Source organism: Pelodiscus sinensis, chromosome 7, assembly GCF_049634645.1.
Source record: "Pelodiscus sinensis isolate JC-2024 chromosome 7, ASM4963464v1, whole genome shotgun sequence".
Lineage (NCBI taxonomy): Eukaryota > Metazoa > Chordata > Testudines > Trionychidae > Pelodiscus > Pelodiscus sinensis.
The window spans coordinates 39,978,037-39,995,760 of NC_134717.1; the positions used below are offsets into that span (position 1 = coordinate 39,978,037).

General features: G+C 40.4%; 3 protein-coding genes across 9 annotated transcripts in view; 2 read left to right on the forward strand and 1 right to left on the reverse strand.

Annotated features, from left to right (window-relative positions):
- SSB (small RNA binding exonuclease protection factor La) overlaps positions 1-2,718 on the forward strand; it is a 19,468-nt gene extending 16,750 nt beyond the window's left edge. For both annotated transcript variants that reach the window (XM_075933594.1, XM_075933595.1), the window contains exons 9-12: positions 169-309; positions 875-1,061; positions 1,229-1,363; positions 2,272-2,718. In XM_075933594.1, coding sequence (XP_075789709.1) covers positions 169-309; positions 875-1,061; positions 1,229-1,363; positions 2,272-2,369 — 561 coding nt within the window. In that variant the 3' untranslated portion in view covers positions 2,370-2,718. The remainder of the gene's footprint in view (positions 1-168; positions 310-874; positions 1,062-1,228; positions 1,364-2,271) is intronic.
- Positions 2,370-17,640, reverse strand: METTL5 (methyltransferase 5, N6-adenosine). Of its 6 annotated transcripts, none has more exons than XM_075933601.1 (8): positions 17,518-17,640; positions 13,580-13,701; positions 10,482-10,596; positions 9,046-9,227; positions 8,436-8,518; positions 5,906-5,957; positions 5,017-5,066; positions 2,370-2,493 (listed from the first exon to the last, which is right to left on the reverse strand). In XM_075933601.1, the coding sequence occupies exons 2-8, from the start codon at positions 13,686-13,688 to the stop codon at positions 2,440-2,442; spliced, it is 645 nt and encodes a 214-aa protein (XP_075789716.1). In that variant the 5' UTR covers positions 13,689-13,701; positions 17,518-17,640; the 3' UTR covers positions 2,370-2,439. The 6 variants fall into 6 exon arrangements, with proteins under 6 accessions (XP_075789716.1, XP_075789711.1, XP_075789715.1 ...); XM_075933596.1 differs by lacking the exon at positions 17,518-17,640 and adding an exon at positions 14,322-14,467; XM_075933600.1 differs by lacking the exon at positions 17,518-17,640 and adding an exon at positions 14,139-14,315.
- UBR3 (ubiquitin protein ligase E3 component n-recognin 3) overlaps positions 17,401-17,724 on the forward strand; it is a 242,138-nt gene continuing 241,814 nt past the window's right edge. The window contains exon 1 of the mRNA XM_075933593.1: positions 17,401-17,420. The gene's annotated coding sequence lies outside the window, so the exon portion shown is untranslated. The remainder of the gene's footprint in view (positions 17,421-17,724) is intronic.

Consider the following 17,724-nt stretch of genomic DNA (forward strand, 5'->3'; position numbering starts at 1 on the left):
ATGAAAAGTATGAAGTACTTGGCCTCCTGGCAATACAGCTAGATCCATGGCACTTGATCTCTTATCAATTGTTGCAATCTTTTCAGTGCTGTCCCAAAACATCGTGTTTCAGTGCAAATCTCAAATTCTAGCTGCCTTATTTTTTAAAAAAAAAGTTCTTGTATTTAGAAATCACTGGATGAAAAGACAGGATGCTTGCTGAAATTCTCCGGCGACCTAGAAGATCAGACTTGCAGAGAGGATCTTCATGCAGTTTTTTCTGACCACGGAGAAATTAAATGGATAGATTTTGTCAGAGGGGCGAAAGAGGTCAGAACGCTCTCGGATGAGATTAATTTTTGTCTTGTGTAAAATGTGTCTGGTATTTGAATGCTGCTTAAGTATCTGATTAATTTGGCAATGGTATATTACACCTTCTATTGGGGACTTAAGGAATGCAGAAATGATAGCGCTTGGAAGAAAATAATTAGCTTATTTATTCAGGTTTCCAGAGTAACTGCTGTTAGAAAGGGGTCTGAGTAAGAAGTAGCAGCATTAATGTGACTCTCTTCCAGGGCAGTTATACTTGGACTATGGCTAACCTAGAGCCATAGAGGACTGCACAATGATATCTATAGATATTGACATAAAATTAAGACTAAATTTAAAGCTCTCAGTTAAACAAGACCAGTTATTAAATGCAGCATCACTCATTCCAAGGAGATTAGAGAGAATTATCAGAGCAAATGCTGGCCTTTTTCTTAATTACTTCGCTATGCACATAGACGGTTATGTCACTAACACTTCATGGTAGGTGATACTCCAGCTGCAATCATGTTAGTGCTTTTGCACTGGGAAGAGTCCATAATGCAAAGTATGCTTGTTTCTATCTTAGGGAATTATCCTATTTAAAGATAAGGCAAAAGAAGCACTGGATAAAGCCGAAGAAGCAAATAATGGGAACTTACAGTTACGCAACAGAGATGTCATATGGGAACTGCTGGAAGGGGATGCAGAGAAAGAAGCACTGAAAAAAATCATGGAGGGCCAGCAAGAGTCATTAAACAAATGGAAAGCAAAAGGTGATTTCCCCTTCTGACTAATTTGAATACCACTTGGATAACTTTCATAGAATTTCTATTATTACAATGAACTTGTCAGATGGTGCACACAGTTTTGAATCATTTTAGATTTAGTAAATGACTAATTCATAGTTCTTCCAAGTTCTTTATCTTGTACATTTTAACAGGTCACAAATTTAAAGGTAAAGGACGAGGTGGCAAAGGAACCCAGGGATCACAGAACAAAGGGAAAGTACAGTTCCAGGGCAAGAAAATAAAATTTGAGAGTGAGGATGAAGAGGGTGAAGAGAATGCTAAAAGAGGTGAGCCATCTTGTGCATATGATGACTTTTATGGGCTGCTGGGAAATCCTTTGCAATGATTTCTCTAGAAACTGGTCAAGTTGGTTTATAACAAAAAAGCCCCCAAAGCAGTTTTCCTGATCATTCAAATTTAATTATGTTCTCAGGACTGTTGCTCTTGTGGAGATTTGTGAAATGAAGGACTGATCTGCAGAGTTGAGCATGTACAGGGCAATACAAAGCAGCTTTAACTGAAAGGATAGTAACTGACTACATCGTTCTGTCCTAAACTTGCTTAGCACTATACAGTTGTTGGAAAATATGATTAATTTACCCTAAGTAAATGAATGCCCTTATCTCAGCATGGTAGGAGAAACATTTTGTCCGTGGCCCAGAACAGTGGTTTTTAACTCTTCCATATTGTGGACTGTCGTCTTTTCCTGTTGAGATTTTGGGTGTCTGACTAAAGGAAGTCTATCTTCCATTGTAATTTGCAGTGCCGTGCTAGCTATGCTGATCTTAGGATACTAGAGAGATGAGGAGAATGAGGTAATACCTTTTATTGGACCAACATCTGTTAATCCAGTAAAGAGAAAATTACCTCACCTACCATACCTCTTTTAATGACCAATATTGTTACTGTTTTTTAAACTGGAAGAATTCTGGGTGCTCCTCTTGAGTTATACTATGTAGTGCAAATCCTCTGGAAACGAGTCATGGATGGGTCTGAGTTGATTCAGTGTTACATAGCAGCTGTTGATCCCCTAGAATTGTTCCATAGGCAATATGCAAAGCACTGATTTCAAGGCAGTCTGTTCATAGGCAGCAATATGAAAGATTGTATGCTTTAAGCTGGAGAGACATAGTCTTTAAAGTAATATAAAACTTCCACCAGTTCCATAAGTGTATAACTATAAAAACTCTTACAGGGCCAGCAAGTCCCAAGAAAAGACCACTAGAAGAGAATGAAAAAGAAGAACCTGCATCAAAACAGCTGAAAACAGAAAATGGAGCTGGAGATCAGTGATCATGTTCTTTAAAAACAAACAAACACTGAGTTTTTATTAATCCATTTTAAATAGGTTTTAAGCCATTCCTCAGTTTGGAAGTTTTTCAAAGGAAAACCTTATTAAATCCACTTCGATATCCACCTGTAATGAGAGGAAAGCTTTTTTATTTTGCGATACTTTTTTTTTCCAGATGCATGACCTTAACATGCCAATATGGATTTTTTTAAAATATTTATAGTTTTGCTTATTCTGTCAGATCTTCTCACTATTTCTGGTATTGAGTCAACTGTATAAAGGGAGGGTCTATTCCTGAATCTAATTTTGAAATTGTATCAAAAACAGAATAAAATTCCATATTTAAAAATTGTGGAGAGTTGAATGTCCACTTCAAGTTTATGAATGTTAGTGACAGAATTCTGTCAAAGTGTGTACATGCTACTTAGTTTAGACCATCAGTGAGCAATAACTAGTCTTCTGCCTGGATGTGGTTCACCAAGATTAGTTCCTGGTGGGCAGCTAGTGCTTTGTTTACTTGCGCCTCCATAGGTATGACTGCTTGAAGGTCCTGTTCATGGCAGAGTGCTGTTTCCAGCAAATGGGAAGTGGTTCAGACTAGAACACTGCTTCCCGCAGCTCCCATTGACTGGGAACAGTGATCCGCAGCCAACAGGACCTCCAATCAACCATGCCTGTGGAGAAGCAGGTAAATAGTGTCAGTGGCCCACTGGCTCACCCCTAGCTTAGTTAATCTATTTCCTGATCAGTGTAAGGATAGGTTCACTGAAATAAAACTCCTGTAGTCCTTGTCTGCAGAGAAGAGGCTATTTAACCAAATACAGGGGATACATAATCTGAGTGGGGAATACATAATCAAGGCTGCCACTGATGTCACAATTTTTAGTCTGACTCTTAGGCTACAGCTACACTACAAACTTTTTCTGGAAGAGGAAATGCAACTGGAGCACTTATTTGCATCTCATACACTCATTTGCATATTCTTTCAATCCTTTTTGCGCAAAAAGGTGCCTTCTAAACAGCGCTTTTTTGCACAAAAACCTCTTCCACAAAAAGGATTGGAAGATATATGCAAATGAGGGCACAAGATATATGCAAATGAGAGCTCCATTTGCATTTCCTCTTCCTGAAAAAGTCTGTAGTGTAGCCATAGCCTAAGTGTAACACCTACTCTCATCCAAGTCTTACAGATTATTTCCAGATATCCTCTGAACTCTGCTGTTTTTCTGAACAGGCTCTTATTCTGGTCCTCCACTGTGTGACTATTGTGACCTGCCCTTTAGTTGTGATAGATGGCAGAATGGTCTCAAGTTGAAATGGAGGGGCGGTTAAGTTAGATATTAAGAAAAAACTCTCATTAGGAGGGTGATAAAGCACCAGAATGGGTTTCCTTGGGAAATGGGTTACCTAGGGAGGTAGTGGAATCTCCATGCTTAGAGGTGTTTTTTTGTCATTTTCTTCTTTTAAAGGCCAGGCTTGACAAATCATCCTGTCTGGAATGGTTTAGTTGGGATTGATTGATTGGTCTTGCTTTGAGCAGGTGTTGGACTAAATGACCTACTGAGGTCTCTTCCAACCCTAATCTTGTATTATTCTTCTTGGTATCCACCTTGATCCACTTAGTCACTCTAAATACCGCTTTTTCTCACAAGAAGGTCAACTCCTTTCCTTCCAAAAACAACCTCTCTCTCTTCTCTCCCCCCCCCCCAACATACATTGCTTCCACTAAATGCAATGTTTTGGTCCTTATTCTTCATTTTATGGTGTCCAACTAGATCTGAAGCAGTAGCCACTTATAGTGGCTATTGGCTATAGCAAACTATCCACACTCAACTGGCCAAATAACCACATGTAGCTAGTTGTTGGACAGCACAGCTTCATAATTTAACCCCTTCCTCTCATATCTTGAATCACATATTGCTAGTGTCTCCTACCCTGCCATCACTTAGCTCAATGCTCCCACTAGCACTTGATTGCATCTGGTTAGCATGGATAACAGCACTGTACACCCTCAGACTAGTCCAAAACCATGACCTTTCCATTAAAGGTAAAATCCTGGTCCTATTTGAAACCAAATGACGTTTGTCCATGGTAGTCAATGTGGCAGAATTTCACCCTAGTCATCTGTAGGTGGGAGCAAGTAGAGTTTAGACATTAATTTGATACATGCAAAGATGATCTGATATCCCCAGCTCATATCTATTTCTTGCACCTACCTGTTATGTCTTAATTTAATTAATGTCTTAATTTAATTAATTCAGGGCCTTTGATAAGCCAAATGCAAGATCTGGGCCTAAATGTTATGCAATACAATCTTACAATAGAATTCTTCATGCTAGAGGTACTAACTGCAGTGGCTGAAACTCACACAGAAATAGAGGCCACTTAATTTTTCTGGAATGTTTTTACTCCAACTTCAGTTGTGCTTTGCCACAGAGCAAGTTAGGGTATAACATCAGCCTGAAACCAAATGGGAAAATGATCTTGATAACAATACTAAATTGAGTCTCACATGGAGGTCTACCACCCTTGTTGCGTCTATTACACTATTGCAATGAGTGTTAAACTAAATTAAGACTTCTTCAATCCTAAACTAGTAGACAAATACCTCTCAATTTCAAATATAAAATGGGATTACAAAATACTTACAGACTTCTTTTTATGAAACTTGTATGATGCTGGTAAGTCATACCTAAGTTCTGTGAAGAGCATAAAAAACACCTATCATATTCAAAATATGTTGCTGCTCATTAGTGTTAGCCAAACTCTATTATATTCCTTGATCACTGGTTTTTTGGAAGCAACTTGACTAAAACAATTTGGCTTTTCATTTATTCAGTCTCTCTAAGCCTATTCTTTTAAATTGTCCTGATCAGTGAATATGCATTAATACCAAAAAAGGCAATGTTTCATAGTAGCAATTTCCTTCTAGAAAGAAGCTTTCTACTAAAGGACTATCACAATATGTAATGATGATAACTTGATATTCTACTATTATAAATATTGCTGTCTTTCCCTACGTTCTTCACTCCTACACCTTTAAAGTATGGCACAAGTCTTGAAATAGCTACCAGAATTTAGAGAGATGTTGACAGCTCAAATTGAGGACAGGAGCAGTGAAAGATAAAACTCGTTGACCACACTTTGAGGAGGGGTCTGATGCCTTCTCAAGACAATGGAATTATTCCTATTGAATCCTGTCTAAGATGGAATTGGTGCACCTTTTGAGAAGTTTTGCCTGACTATATCCAGAATGTTATTTTACTTTTTGATCAACTGGACATCTTTAAACATTAGAGGTATTTGTCCTGGGGGAAGAAGAATCTACAAAACCTCCTATTTCATTAGTTTAGATCTTCATAACTTGCTACTTTAAGTTTTACTTTTCCATCCTAACTACTGATTAATCAGTTTTTCATCCTGATGGATTGTATTTTTTTAAATTAATTTTAACATGTTACACCTGAATAATAGTGGGTGCTGGAGGTTATAATCCACTAACAGTGCATTTTTAAAAAAGTGTATGTATAAATCTTACCTGCTATAACTTCCATCTTCACTTTCCATTCATCTGCTTTCTTTTGAATATGCTGAATATAAGATAAGAGTCCATGAACTTAGCTCCAATTATTTAGTTTATGGCATTTTGAGAATCACCATTTAAAGCTACTATTCAGGGCAAATTGTTTTATACTTGAGTTTTGAGTTGAAGTAGTATCTGAGAGCTGCATTCTCCTATTCCAAAGCTAGTTTTCTAGCCTAAATCATTCTTACACACAGTAATTACTAAGACTCCAAAAAGAGAACGCCAATCAAATTTTTAAGGTGTGTGTGTGTATGTATATATTAAAAAAAAAAAAAAAATCAGGAATGTTAAAAATCATGTAAAAAATATAGAATTGTGTGTAACTGCTAAAAATCCTAGAAGTTGCATGTGCTGTGGGCTCTGCAGTAGTGTGGGGGGTGACAGTCAGCTCCCCAGAAGCCAGATAGTGTAGAACCACAGTGAAACCCTGCCAGACCTGCTCCCAGGGACCCAGCATGTAACCATAATGGAAACAAACAAACTGATGCTTATTTAAATTGTCACACTTTTACATCCAAGGTTCTACAGGAGTCTGTTTTGGGACTGGTTCTGTTCAATATCTTCATCGACAATTTAGATATTGGCATAGAGAGTATGCTTATTAAGCTTGTGGATACCACCAAGCTGGGAAGGGTTCCAAGTGCTTTGGAGGATAGTCATAATTCAAAATGATCTGGACAAACTGGAGAAATGGTCTAAGGTAAATAGGATGAAGTTTAATACAGACAAATGCAAAGTACTCCAATTAGGAAGAAACAATCAGTTTCACACATACAAAATGGGAAGTGTGTGTCTAGAAAGGAGTACTGCTGAAAGGAATCTAGGGGTCATAGTGGACTATAAACCAAAAGTGAGTCAACAGTTATGACAGCTGCAAAAAAGCAAACATGATTCTGGGATGCATTAACAGGAGTGTTGTGAGCAAGACGTGAAGTCATTTTTCTATTCTACTCTGTGCTGATTAGGCCTCAGCAGGAATACTGCATCCAGTTCTGGGCACCATATTTCAAGAAAAATGTGGAGAAATTGGAGAAGGTCCGGAGAAAAGCAACCAAAATGATTAAAGTTCTAAAAAAGCTATGAGAGAAGGCTGAAAGAATTGGACTTCTTTACTTTAGAAAAGAGAAGACTGAAAGGGGACATAACTGTTTTCAAGTATCGAAAAGGGTGTTTTACAAGGAGGAGGGAGAAAAATGGTTCTCCTTGGCCTCTGATAATATAACAAGAAGCAATGGGCTTAAATTGCAGCAAGGGAGGTTTAGGTTGGACATCAGGAAAAACTTCCTAACTGTCAGGGTGGTTAAACACTAGAATAAATTGCCTAGGGCTGTTGTGGAATCACCATCACTGGAGATATTTAAGAACAGATAAGATAAACTTCTATCATGCCTGAGCAAAATCCAGCCTGCCAAGCTACTGGCTCTGGCACTAGGGAACCCCAGACAGACTCCCCTGCTTGCCTTGCAGCCTCACATGCTGCTCAAAAATGGATCTGCCTAGCCCTGTTTCCTTTTTAAAACTGTAATCCCAGAGGGGAGGGGAATAAGCTTCAAGCACTGCCCTGGTCCAACACAATCCCATTGGCTGGTTTCAGACCAGAAACTGTCCAATGGGAGCTGCCCGTATGAATAACAAGCAGCCACAAAGCACCACACACTCTTCCCTCTGGCTCAGTTATTCATGCTAGCACATAGGCAGGCAGGCTGGCTGCCTGACTGAGAAATATTTTAAGCTCTGCAAGCCTTTAGCCTGGTAGGCAGGCAGGCTGGTTTGGCTACTGGCTGGTAAGTCTCCTGGCCAAACCCTGCCTCTGGTACCCCAACCTCTCCCTTCCCCAACTCTGTGCCCCCCCACTCCTGCCCCTCTCCTGCACCCATATTTCCTCCCAGATCTAGCACCCCAATCTTTTGCCCCAGATTAGTCCCCTCCTACACACATCCCAAAACCCTGCAGCCCACTCCCTTACCCCAAGCTCCCTTCTGCACCCAACTTCAATCCCAGACCACACACCATCTCCATTAATATGGAAGTGTGTAGTGCTCAACTACTTTCCAAAATTTTGGAATGGCCCCTCATCAAAAATGATTGCCCACCCCAATCTAGAAGGTTCTTGGTCCTGCTGTGGGGGTAGGGGCCTGGACTCTGACCTCTTGAAGTCCCTTCTGGTTCTAGTATTCCATGATCCCTAATATATATATATATATATACACAAGGAGGAGGGATCACCCGAACTCAGCTCTTCTGGGTTACAATCTACTTGCCACGGGTGAGTAGATTGTATTATTTGTTGAGCCCTGTATATAACCATTTATGCAATGAGCATTATACCTTAAGTATCTTAGTTTTCAAACACCCAAAGCACAGGCACTGATTTTGGTTACTGAATCCATGCTTTAACTTACAGAAGTACTGAAAGAATAGGAAGATTAGAGTGCCACTAACACCTGCTAAATGCTTAACCAGCTGAAGTCAAGGGACTTACTTGTCGTGTTGAAGTTTTGTGTAGGGAATATACAGCTGTTTGTGCCATTTGCAAAGCTACCTTCAGAAAAGTCATGTCCATTCCTGTAAGAAGAGGACACTAGTTGCATGCAAGCCTTATTTGTCTAGAGATCTTAAGACTTCGCATTTATTTATTTAATGTTATCCTTGGGTGTATACATAGGGATAGAATAGCATCATTTTAGACCTAATAATTGCAATTATGTTTGCTAGCCTGTACGTTCTGAAAAGCAGTGAGTAGATTAAGGCACGGAAGAGGATCTGTATTTCCATATTTTTTCCTAATAGTGTTTTGCATGGGTATAGATATTGAATTGTAATAGCAATATACAAAAGTACTAGTAGTTTGACCCACTATTAGGGGCCAATTAGCTTAAAACTTTAACCCCATTTGTTGAAATGACTGTACTTAGCCAAACACTTTACATGTGGTTCATTTGTGGCTCTGGCTACATCACAGAAGAGGCAAAGGAGTAATTGTCTCTAAGAAGTCCCATATGGAATAGCAAAGGTTTTGCCACTAACATTTATTAGCAGATTAATTCCTTAGAAGTAGAAATATTATATAGTTGCTTTTTAGAATTACTAACCTTTATTATGCTTGGTCCCAAAAGGAGGATTCATAATTACAGTGTCAAAAGTTTTTGACATTGTGGTAGCTAAAGAACATACGTTGCATTGAATCATGTCAATATTTGTGAGCTCAAACTCTTCAGCATTTTTACTAAATATTTCCAAGGCATCTGCATCTATGTCGAACCCCACACACAACCTGGAAAATGGAAAACAATCTTTAAAAAACCCACAATATTTTTAATTTCAAAAGGCAGTACATACATTTCTTTTCAAAATGCACCATTTCTAAACAGTCATGTTTGTTCCTGCTGCATAGTTCTGAGAAATCCCTAAAGCAGAATATGCTCTACTATCTTCTGTAGGAGTTAGTAATTTACTTATAAAATACATTTTTTTATTAGTACAGTGATGTGAGTGGTGAAGCATTTTCCTACGAACGTCTTTAACAGGACAAACCTAATATATTTAATAACAAGATGCTGAATAATAGTTTAGAGCAGCAATGGGCAACCTCAACTAGTGAATGGGCCGCATGAATAGCCCTCTTTCATCTCAGTGGGTGGCAAGAGTGTTATAACCAAGATGGTCTCCTGGGATGGAATAATTTTTAACTTCATTTGTGTACCTAGAATTTGTGAGATGTGCCTATTGAACCACAGTAGTGCTTTGATTAGATGCAGAGGGAGGGCATGGCTATCTGTTCATATTGGGTGCAATCAACACAGATCTCACTGTGTGTGCTGGTTTAGTAATATCAGTGGTTAACACTATTGAACAGAAAACAGCAGAATCTGATAACCTTGCACAGGGTAGGGATGTTTACATGGTTACAATAACAATTTTGATGCTACAAATGTTAATGATTACACATTGGCTCCCCAGAAGTGGGGCCAGTAGCCAGTGTGCTCCCAGCTGCTGACCCTAAAGCTGGCTGCTGCCCTATGCTGCAAAATTTCATACAGAGTCTAATGCAGGTTAGTAGTGCCCACCAGGAGCCAACTTTTATGCCAGCTCCTGGCATGTACTGGCTCCCACCTACTACCCTGCTCCCGGGAAGCCAGCTGCTGCCTCTAAGGGGGCATCACTTGTTTAAACTATTACTCTTACAGCCCTAGCATGTAGGCAATGGTAAACAATGTCTTGTGGGCTACACATAGAACCTACTGGGCTGCATATGGCCCACTGCTGCTTTAGAGGAAAAGTATTTACTAAATTATGAACAAGCTTTCTCTAAATAATTCTCTATTTAAAATAAAGAGCATTTGCCCCTATCATTTGTTACTATTTGCATGTTCATACAGCAAATCTGTATCTATTAAAATGTGTGATCATGCACTTATTTTTAGTTACCTACATTAAGTTCAGTCTAGCATTGTTCATATTCCAATCTTCTCACTTAGTTCTATACAGTACTGAGAGAGAAACAAAATCTTGGATGTTAAACACCTACCCTGCTCCTAACATTACGCTTCCAATGCTGAGTACACCACAACCACATCCTAGATCTGCAACCACTTTGTTTTCAATGTCATCAAACGTGTTGTGAATTGTATGAAGCATACATGCTGAAAAATATGAGATTACAGCATAAGCATAGACAGTTGACAGGTCAATATTCTTTTCTTTCAGCATATTCAAAATTAAGCAGACACTTGCAAGCTATGAAGATCATAATAGGAATCATAAGAACATAAGAACGGCCGTACTGGGTCAGACCAAAGGTCCATCTAGCCCAGTATCCTGTCTACCGACAGTGGCCAGCACCAGGTACCCCAGAGAGGGTGGACCGAAGACAATGATCAAGCGATTTGTCTCCTGCCATCCCTCTCCAGCCTCTGACAAACAGAGGCCAAGGACACCATTTTATCCCCTGGCTAATAGCCTTTTATGGACCTAACCTCCATGAATTTATCCAGCTTCTCTTTAAACTCTATTATAGTCCTAGCCTTCACCGCCTCCTCTGGCAAGGAGTTCCACAGGTTGACAACACGCTGTGTGAAGAAGAACGTCCTTTTATTAGTTTTAAACCTGCTACCCATTAATTTCATTTGGTGTCCTCTAGTTCTTCTATTATGGGAACTAATAAATAACTTTTCTTTATCAGCCCTCTCCACACCACTCATGATTTTATAGACCTCTATCATATCCCCCCTCAGTATCCTCTTTTCTAAACTGAAAAGTCCCAGTCTCTTTAACCTCTCCTCATATGGGACCCGTTCCAAACCCCTAATCATTTTAGTTGCCCTTTTCTGAACCCTTTCCAAGGCCAAAATATCTTTTTTGAGGTGAGGAGACCACATCTGTACACAGTATTCAAGATGTGGGCGTACCATAATTTTATACAGGGGCAGTAAGATGTTCTGGGTCTTATTTTCTATCCCTTTCCTAATAATTCCTAGCATCCTATTTGCCTTTTTGACCGCCGCTGCACACTGTGTGGAAGTTTTCAGAGAACTGTCCACGATAACTCCAAGATCTCTTTCCTGATTTGTCGTAGCCAAATTAGCCCCCATCATACTGTACGTATAGTTGGGGTTATTTTTCCCGATGTGCATTACTTTACACTTATCCACATTCAATTTCATTTGCCATTTTGTTGCCCAATCACTCAGTTTGGTGAGATCTTCTTGGAGTCCCTCACCGTCTGCTTCTGTCTTGACTATCCTAAACAGTTTGGTATCATCTGCAAACTTTACTACCTCACTGCTTACCCCTTTCTCCAGATCATTTATGAATAAGTTGAAAAGGATTGGTCCCAGGACTGACCCTTGGGGTACACCACTAGTTACCCCTCTCCAATCTGAAAATTTACCATTTATTCCTACCCTTTGTTTCCTGTCTTTTAGCCAGTTCTCAATCCAAGAAAGGACCATCCCTCTTATCCCATTGCCATGTAATTTACACAAGAGCCTTTGGTGAGGGACCTTGTCAAAGGCTTTCTGAAAATCCAAGCATACTATATCTACTGGATCCCCCTTGTCCGCATGTTTGTTAACTCCTTCAAAGAACTCTAATAGATTAGTAAGACAGGATTTCCCTTTACAGAAACCATGTTGACTTTTGTCCAACAAATTATGTTCTTCTACATGATTCACAATTTTATTCTTTACTATTGTTTCGACTAATTTGCCCGGTACTGAAGTTAGACTTACCGGTCTGTAATTGCCAGGATCGCCTCTAGAGCCCTTTTTAAATATTGGTGTCACATTGGCTACCTTCCAGTCATTAGGTACGGAAGCCGATTTAAAGGATAGGTTACAAACCACAGATAATAGCTCAGCAATTTCCCATTTAAGTTCTTTTAGAACCCTTGGATGAATGCCATCCGGTCCCGGAGATTTGTTAACATTAAGTTTTTCTATTTGTTCCAAAACCTCCTCTAATGACACTTCAATCCGGGACAGTTCCTCAGATTCATCACCCACAAAGGACGGTGCAGATTCAGGAATCTCCCCAACATCCTCAGCCGTGAAGACTGAAGCAAAGAAATCATTTAGTTTCTCCGCAATGGCTTTATCGTCCTTGATTGCTCCTTTTATAGCTCGATCATCTAGGGGACCCACAGGCTTTTTAGCAGGCTTCCTGCTTCTAATGTACTTAAAAAACATTTTGTTATTTCTTTTTGAGTTTTTGGCTAGCTGTTCCTCAAAATCTTTTTTTGCTTTTCTTATTACATGTTTACACTTGATTTGACAGTGTTTATGTTCCTTTCTATTTATCTCACTAGGATTGGACTTCCACTTCTTAAAAGATACCTTTTTGTCCCTCACTGCTTCTTTTACATGGTGGTTAAGCTACGGTGACTCTATTTTAGGTCTCTTGCTATGTTTTTTAATTTGGGGTATACATTAAAATCCCCTCTATTCCTCAAATATTTCCTCAAACTATTCACAAACTCACTGAGCCCAGTAAATACACATCTTTGTTTATGTATGGAAACAAAATTGAATAAGAATGTATCTAGCTCTGTCGTACTATATTTGCTCTCCTACGCTCCCCGTGTGCTCCCAAAATGGAACTGTTCACACACATACTCTCTCTCTCTCTCTCACTACAGGTCACTGAGGCAGAACGCTTCCTGGTACTAGGGGCAAATAGACATTCCCATGCACTCATGGCCGCCCTACTGGGCGCACTAAAATGATTTGCTGAATATACACTCTGATTATGAAAGATGCCGACAGGAAATTTTGTTTGTGATACGATGGAAATGGTATTTTATAATTATGGAGATTGAAAGATCAATATTTAAAACTAAGACCAGCTTTCTTAGTACCTAATGCAAATATACAGTTCTTATCAGTACAAATTAGAAAGTAGTCTACAACCAACATTCTTCACAAGCCATTTATTAGATTGTCTGAGATATTAGGAAACCTTTTAAAAAACAAAGCATTACAGTTTCTCTTTATGCGATCTCTGGAAATAATGCAGAAGCTGCTAAGGAATCCTTATGCTCTCAGGACACACAGAGAAATTAAGTGAAATACTTAAGATTTTTTTATAGTTCAGAAAAGTGAGATTGACAATTTTATGTTTAATCTCTACCTGCAATGTGTGGTCTTGTTGCATACTGCTCAAAGAGTAATTTTGGATGCTCAAACTCTTCAACATGCTGAAGAAAACTTTCTAGTTCCTTAAGTTTTAACTTCTTCATGTTTCTTTTTCAACTAAGAAAAACAATTCATTTATAATCAGGCATAGGTTTGCACTGTTATTCTTACAGTTATGTATAAAATACAAACTAAAAATTATTATAAAATTTAAAAATAATATTCATTAAAATCCTCCATCCTAATTTTCAGCTTTACCTTTTATGTATAAAGTATACTAAGTACTCCCCTATCCTCCCGGTGCGCTACCAAAATTGAACTGTTCACACGCACACATCCCCCACTATGGGCCACTGAGGCACCCCCTGGCACTAGGGCAAATGGACATTCCCACACACTCATGCCGCCCTGCTGGGGGCCCAAAAATGATTTGCCCCACTACAGCATCACACACACACGCTCAGCAGCAGCGCTCCCAGCCACTGAAGAGGATTACCACCGCCTAGCCCCAGGAGTCCTTGCCACCGCGCCCTCCCGTAGCGAGGGAGCCTCACGGCAGGGCAGAGTGATGCTGAGAGTCGTGCTGCTGGTTTCCTTCGCTTCAACGCTTGCGGCGCAGGGCGCTCCTGGGGATGCCTCCTGCGCCGGGCACAAGGCGCATTCCCCGCCCGCCGGAGGAGCGCTCGCTCGGAAACTGCCGTGCCCATCCTGCAGACCCCGCCATCCCAAGCACCTACCTCATTGCACGGCCTCTCGCCACACGGTGCAGCAGTTTAACTTGTCCCCTATGCACATATGAAACTGAGACCAGCACTGGCAGTTCCTATTTAGTCCCAAGCAGCTATTAGCAGCGTTGTACCCTGCCCCTAGGCACCTTTCCTTTCCCTCTTTGCGCTATGCAGGCGGTTGTAATCTCGTCTGCGTCTCAGGTTAGTAGTAGACAAGGTTGGTAAGGTAATACCTGTTATTGGCCCAATTTCTGCTGGCTGAGAGACAAAGCTTTAGAGCCCTTGAATCACCCCTTTATATATGCAGAAAATACTTATGCTAAACCAGTGGTTCTCAAACTTTTCTCTTTGCACATAGCAAACCTGTGACTATGAAAATTAAAAACACTTTTTAATATTTAACAATATTATAAATACAGGAGTCGAAGCAAAGCTTGGGGTGGGGGAGAGGCTGACACCTCATGATCCTCACATAACCTTAATAACTCCCTGACGGCTCACCCTGCCATTTGGTTTAAGAAACCATCCTAACCATGCTGTCCTATGTGTATTTAGCTGGCAGGCTTCAGTACTTTTCTCAGACCTGAAGAAGAGTTTTGTTTAAGTAGCAACACTTGTCTCTCTCACCAATGCAAATTGGCCCAATAAAAGTTACCACCTCATCCATCTTGTCTTCCCTGCTTTGCTCCTTCTAGACCAGTGATGGGCCACAAAGACTAGTGAGTGGATCGCGTGAGTGGCCCTCTTTTGTCTCAGTGGGCCGCATGATCGCCAATGGTGGATAACCTGCAGACCACAGACCACTGCACTTCCACCTGTGGCAACCTCCCTTTCTGCTTTCTTCTCCCACATGCCTCTCACACACTGGGACACCAGAACCCCACACTTCCTACTTCTCTCCCTCCCAGAACTTTTGATTTGCACTCCATCCCCCCCACCCTCCCTGCCTCTCAGCTGATTTGTGGGCATTCAAGCTCTGGGAGAGAGAGAAGTGATGGAGTGTGAATTAATGGATTCATGGCACTCTCAAAGTGCTCAGGGAGGGAGAAGGAGTAGGAAGAGCTGGGCTCTAGTGCCCTAGTGTGCGAGGGGGAGGAGCTCAAACAGGGGGTGTATGGGATGCAGCCCCCATTGGGCTGCATGTAGCCTGTAGGTTGCCCAGCACTGTTCTAGACACAGCAGAAAGAAACAGAAGAGATCACCATATGAGCCTTTTGGTTGGCAGAGTTGAGAAAAATACTCCCCTCTTTTGCTGGTTTGTCCTCTCTGATGAATTGAACTTGGGCTTTGTGAAGGACACACACACACCCCATGCATCTATAACTGAGTACATATTTTTGCAAATGCATATTTGTTGGAGTAAATACATGAAGATCCTATCTTTTTAATTATTTTTCCAACAAAGTGCATATGTTAAATGTTTTGCAAAACACTTGCAGGTTCAGGGCTCTCTAACAGTTCACTGACAAATAAATGTCTGCAACAAAATTCAAGTTTCAGTTCTCCAATGCAGTGATTCAGGAGCTATTAGGTAGCTTTGAATTCCTCCCAGGTCACCATTTCTCTAGCAGCTATCTCTTTATTTCATATCATAGTCGTTGCTTAGCACCAGATTTTAGTGACCAAAACACTGGCAGCTTCACTGTCTACTGGAAAGATTGTCATCTTTTAATAGATTGGGCTTAAGTGTTTTTACACTCATTTGCAATTCCTAGAATTCTAGTGAAAATATATCATGCTGATTGCACATTATTCTTTGGATTTTTGTTCCTAATGTACCAAAATACAAGATTAATTATTTTATTGATGGAGTATGCCAGCAGGAAAGTGAGACACAAGTAATGTTTTCACATCTCTTTTTCAGCTCTGCAAAACTCTCAGTTCTTTTCCTAGACCTGAAGAGCTCTGTGTAGTTTGAAAGCTTGTCCCTTTTACTGGCAGAAGTTCGTCCAATAAAACATATTACTTCACCCACGATATTAAATATCTTGGGACCAACATAGCTACAACACTACAAGCACAGCCGTAGGAATAATGGTGTTGCAAAACCAGCAGAGGGAGCATGCACTTTTTTATTTGTTAAGCCAAATAAAATATAGGTTTATTTTTGTTAAAGCAACAGATTTTTTATTTTAAATTTGCCATGAGACAGTGGTAAATCTAATTATCATTATAATAGCCAACAGTTGTAAATTTAAAAATACTATAATCCAGAGGACGTTCCCTAATAATCGGTATCAGATAGCTGCATTGGTCAATTTCAGAAAAAACAACACAAAGTCCCATGACACTTTAAAGACTAATTAATTTATTAGGGTACTAGGGTATAAGTGCTGTTCCTGCAGTTTACAGTGCAGAACTTCACATGGATACAGCAGTAGTCTGTATTGTAAATTACAGGACTAGGTCTTATAGCAGCTCAAATTTGATTTGTGGTTTCATTTACTTAATAGCAACTCTATTCCTTTATTGGGGATGTTAAATTTAGGTTATTTTAGTAATTGAATAGTCAACAGAATTATTGACTACTCCATAGTGGAAGGCAGCCCCACTCAGTCCTGGCTCACACCAGGACCAAACCCCACTACAGCTCTTCAATTTAAAAGGTAGTAGGAGCTGGGGGTAGACTGCCTGGCTCCTACTGCCTTTTAAATTGCAGAGCCACACCAACAACTACCTGCACCCTCCCATTGCTGCCTTTGATACACTTATTGGTTAATCATGTGGTTCACTACACATTGATATCCCTAATCTAAGCAGAAGGTTTTTACTTGAAGATTAAAAATATTTATTTTATTAGTATAGGTTATAATCTTTCTAGAAATATTTTATTTCTCTAAGAATACAATGGCACAATGCAATTGATACAACTTTTGCAAGTGACCTGTCTATATTTAAATTTGGACGGGCGAGGATCACAGATAAAAGCTAATATTATATCATTTAGCTTTTAAAAGGTCAAAACTTGTATCCATTTTCTCTTAAACGTTTCGAGTGAAACCTGCACAAGCCACCTCCCTAAGCAAGCTTCTGCCGTTTAAGCACCTGTCTCACACGGCTCACTTTCTTTTGTAGCGAGGGCTGCAAGAGTCTCAGATGAGAGGCGCTGTAAGTACCACGTCAAGTACGAGGCCGGGCTACAAGACACAACAATGCCCCTCTCTTTAAAGTTGCTGGGAAGTTACCTCCTTGTGTGGCGACCTACCTAGGCCGTGCCCAGCGCAGGGCGCGTGAGAGGCGGCCGGCGGGCTAAGAGCAGGGCCTGGGAGGAAGCGGAGGGACAATGTCAGGCGGAGGCAGACACGGGGCGGGGGCAGCGGGCGGCTTGCGACGGGCACGGTGCCGGCTCCCAGACTATCGCGAGAGAGGCGCCGCTAGGAGTGGAGAGAGGGCGGGGGGTAGGAGCCCCAGA

Excerpts from the sequence above, each read along its gene's own strand:
- METTL5 (XM_075933601.1), bottom strand. The coding sequence starts at position 13,688 with ATGAAGAAGTTAAAACTTAAGGAACTAGAAAGTTTTCTTCAGCATGTT. Across the intron at positions 10,597-13,579 it reads AACAAGACCACACATTGCAG|CATGTATGCTTCATACAATT; the intron begins GTAGAGATTAAA and ends CATATTTTTCAG. Across the intron at positions 5,958-8,435 it reads ACAAAACTTCAACACGACAA|CATATTCAAAAGAAAGCAGA; the intron begins GTAAGTCCCTTG and ends TCTTATATTCAG.